Below are 3,911 nucleotides of genomic sequence, written 5' to 3'. Positions count from 1 at the left end.
GACAACTATTTAGTCTATATCAAGTATTCTTACTATGGTAAAAGTGCAGTCTTTCAAAAGTATTATACATTTTTCTCTTAAAATTCGCATTATAGATAAAGTATTACTTGACAGTACATAGATAAATTGTTTTCAGAATAATGTTAGAGTCTTCTTACGAAATCCAAATATCTGGTTATGATTATAATAAGTTCACCCACCCCAACATTTGTCATGTTTATAAAGGAAGAAACGAAAATTTAACATTATGTTGAGGCTGTACCATGATCTCTTACTGCAGCGAAAAACACAGGATGAAGTATCTACCTCAGCACGAGGAGGTGTGCAGAAGTTTAACGGATATGCAGAGTTTATCAGCTTGGGAAATTACATTACATGTCCTATTCCCAGCAACAAAAATAACAGTTATAATGACAGAATGAGGATTGAGAAGTGATATAAAAGATATAGGAGAATAGGGCGTATTCGGAGTGTGCCGTAACGTGAAAAAGGCGCTATGTTTTCAAATGTACGATATGTCCTATGAATCTTAGGTGCAATGTAGTTCCTACGTCCCACCAAATGTAATTGTAGGATTTAATGGAGAACAAATGACATTGAAGACGAGCACTATAAGATTGTTACAGCGTCAAAATGTTCCGTTGCTTTTTACAACTATATTAGCATGTAAAGTGCAGGACAGTAACAAAAGGCTGAATAAAATGCTAGAGAAATGCCCACGTCCTCGTATTATAAATAACGTGTTTCAATCTTACAGAGCATACAGAGGTCTAGAGAATTATATATCTTTTCCTAATGCTTATTTAATTTTCTACGGAAAATTTACCTTTTTAAAATAAATTACTAGAGAAGTAAAGTTGAAAATATTTCAAGCACAAAACTAACAATTATAAACATAGAATCAGAATTAAAAAGTGCTAATATCGGAATATATGTGATGTGTGTCCTGTCTCAAATAAGATGCTTTATTTTCAAATATATGGTACACTGAGAAAAAAGGCGGTTAGACCGATAAAATCGGCAATCATTGGCTATCAAAGAAATATTGGACCTACTCAAAATAAATTAATCAAATGAAATGCAAATTAATGCAACAATAAGTTACATTAATATTACTATTAATGCAGATATAATCATTTCAACGCAACTAATTGTACTAACGCATATATTAAATAAATATGATATTTCTTTGACGTCAAATGACCATCGATTTTGTCGAACCAACTGCTTTTTCTCTCAGTGCGTGTCGTACGAATATTATGTGCAAAGTTTTTTCTATGTTCTACCAGATGTGATTATAAGATTTGATATAAAACATAAGAACGTTAGGGACAAACACTATAAAAGCATTAGAGCGTCAGAAATGTATGTCATTTCTTACGATTACTTGTAAGGCGGAAAACGACATGACGGAGCTGATGATAGGCTGACGTGTTCTAATATCTATTATAAGTACGAAAAACAAGTTTCAATTTCACAGACCAAACAGAGACACAAATAGAGACACGTTTTTTTCCTAAAAAATGTGTTAATTTTCTATGATAAATTAAATATGAATTTGTAAGATACTCCGTGCTCTCTCTTTTTGATCTAACAATCAATAATTTATTGTAAATTAACCTGAGTAGAAATAGGCGAAGAAATAGGCAAAGAAAACATATTGTATTTCACGTTAATTTACAACAAATTATTTATTGTTAGAGCAAAAGAGGAGTACACGGAATATCTTACAAATTTATTTAATCGATTGCAAGTGTTATTTTATGCATATGTATTTTTATTTTAATGCATTTCGCATGAATTTTTAGCACGCATATTCTCGCTTCTAACGTCATTAAAAAAAGATAGACTGCAAAAGGCCAAAAGCCTTAAGTGTAACATTTCAGAAATTTCTGGTGGGACAGGATATATAGTTAATATTAGTTAGCATATGGAATAGAATAACTCCAAACTAGAAAGATTTCAATCATTCTTCACTCTGGATGTCAGACAAGTCATTACATCAATGTATTGAAATCTCCTTCACGCTTCAATCTATAACAAAATTATTACCATCAAATAACATGCCCCTTGAAAACAACAAATCTTGTAACTTCTATATTTTCCCTATTGATTGTAGTGACAAAGGTAATTCAAGTGTACACAATTAGTGGAACATCTTATCTGCTTAAAAGAGCTTTACGCAACAGCTTCATAACCTGCAGAGTCTATATATCATAAATTAATTTAATAAATTAATTGAAATAAATTATCCCTGTCAAATATATATCGACGCACAATTTTTGATATATATGTAGAAATCTAACACATAAAAAATTTTTCTTCACAGAAAGAAATCTTTCTGAGTGTCAATTACTATTTTTTTCTTATATTACATATATCGGTAGCATATACCGAATACATTGCATGTATTTAATGTATATATCTGTACATATTTGTATGTTCTTAACTCCTTGACTGTGTAGCAAATATGAGATTTCCGTGCCACCAGCGTGTGAAAAAATGTTTTCTTACAAATCCGTTACGATTCTAATATTAACGTATTCGAGGTCGTTAAAACCGAATATGATATCAGAATTTTAAAATTGAAAATGGCGGATCAAAATATAAAAATCCAGGTATTTTCCAATTTTTGATCGGTTTTTTTTAAAGATGTGCATAAATGTACATTACATACTGGTGACACGTGCTTTTTCTGTACACATATGATACATACACACTCGAAGGGTTAAAATTTGTCCGCGACAATCGACTTGGTAACTGATCTTCGTAGTCTGTTTTTCACTTTCAGATAGATTACATATTGAAAATAGAAATATGTATACAGTCCCCTGACATGCTGAAACATTAGTAAATATTATGTTAATATCCTTTGAACAGTCTTAGACTAAATAACTATTTAATCTAAACTATTTACTCTAAACTGTCTATATTCTCATCTCTGTCAAGATATTGAATTCTAAAAGTTTTACATTTCTCTCTTAATTCACATTATAGATAAAGTATTATTTGGGAATTACATAGACAATTGTTCTAAATAATGGCATTATCTCTTTATACAGCGAAAATTCCTCCCGAACGTTATAATCACTTTTTCAATCCTAATCTTTGTCACGTTTGCAAATACAAAGTCCAAACGGATTTGAAATTATGTTCGGATTGTTCCATGATCTCTTACTGCAGCGAGGAGCACAGACTGCAGCATCGAACGCAACACAAAGAAATATGTGAAGCAATAAAAGAAATTAGTAAAACGAAATGTCTATGGATCACTCGTGGAATGACGAACGACGAATGGGTCAAACATAAGAAGGAGAATCTGCAAGCTATCAAGGAGATTCTATGTCGCAAATTGGAGCCGTACGAGGAGCAGATGTTCTTGTTCGCAAAATCGTGCAGAATTTGTCACCAACAACGAGATGTAAAACTCGTTTGTATAAAATGCTGGCAGCTCAATTGGTGCGATGATCACCAGTACAGTCCCGTTACACACGACTGTGAGCAATTGGAACAATCTTTGTTATTGGATATCTACGAATTCTTAGAGAAAGAAGATGTGAGAATACCACTAATTAATCTACCTGACTCTATGACTCATATAGTTGAAAGTGGTAGCACAAAAGCAATTGTTGACCGTTTTGTGAAAAATGTACATCCAGAGTATCTCAAATGGAAGTTCATTGATTACATGTACTCCAATGCCATGTCGGGACCGTTGACAGTGCTTCATACGATAAATCGTGTAAATCCCTTGCTTTTGCTGAACCAACAGGAAACTTATGTCCTACATATTATAGCCGGAAGCTTGACGGATAAGCAGAGTTTGTCAGCTTGGGAAATGGCACTGCATATCGTGTTACCATCAAAAAAAATATTAATTATAATGATAGAATCAGAGTTGAAAATTGATA

At 32.4% G+C, this 3,911-nt stretch overlaps 3 protein-coding genes and 1 long non-coding RNA gene across 10 annotated transcripts in view; 3 read left to right on the top strand and 1 right to left on the bottom strand.

The window, feature by feature from the left end:
• LOC116846907 lies at positions 1–719 on the top strand. Its single transcript, XR_004378616.1, has 2 exons — positions 1–59; positions 137–719. It is a non-coding gene; the product is annotated as an uncharacterized LOC116846907 (long non-coding RNA).
• Positions 1–3,911, bottom strand: part of LOC116846861 (four and a half LIM domains protein 2) — a 642,247-nt gene that overhangs the window by 373,059 nt on the left and 265,277 nt on the right. The gene's annotated exons all lie outside the window — the stretch shown is intronic.
• Positions 1–3,911, top strand: part of LOC116846892 — a 13,260-nt gene that overhangs the window by 6,616 nt on the left and 2,733 nt on the right. The gene's annotated exons all lie outside the window — the stretch shown is intronic.
• LOC116846893 overlaps positions 2,879–3,911 on the top strand; it is a 2,278-nt gene continuing 1,245 nt past the window's right edge. Inside the window, exon 1 of one of the 3 annotated variants that reach the window (XM_032821287.1) lies at positions 2,879–3,911. In XM_032821287.1, coding sequence (XP_032677178.1) covers positions 3,041–3,911 — 871 coding nt within the window. In that variant the 5' untranslated portion in view covers positions 2,879–3,040. The other 2 variants (XM_032821285.1, XM_032821286.1) reach the window with 2 other exon arrangements.

This window comes from Odontomachus brunneus, unplaced genomic scaffold (genome assembly GCF_010583005.1).
Source record: "Odontomachus brunneus isolate Ranch 3 - 2012 unplaced genomic scaffold, Obru_v1 Obru_scaffold_071, whole genome shotgun sequence".
In the NCBI taxonomy this organism is placed as follows: Eukaryota; Metazoa; Arthropoda; class Insecta; order Hymenoptera; family Formicidae; genus Odontomachus; species Odontomachus brunneus.
Note: the sequence above shows the minus strand (reverse complement) of the source record. Positions and strands in the feature narration are given on the sequence as shown.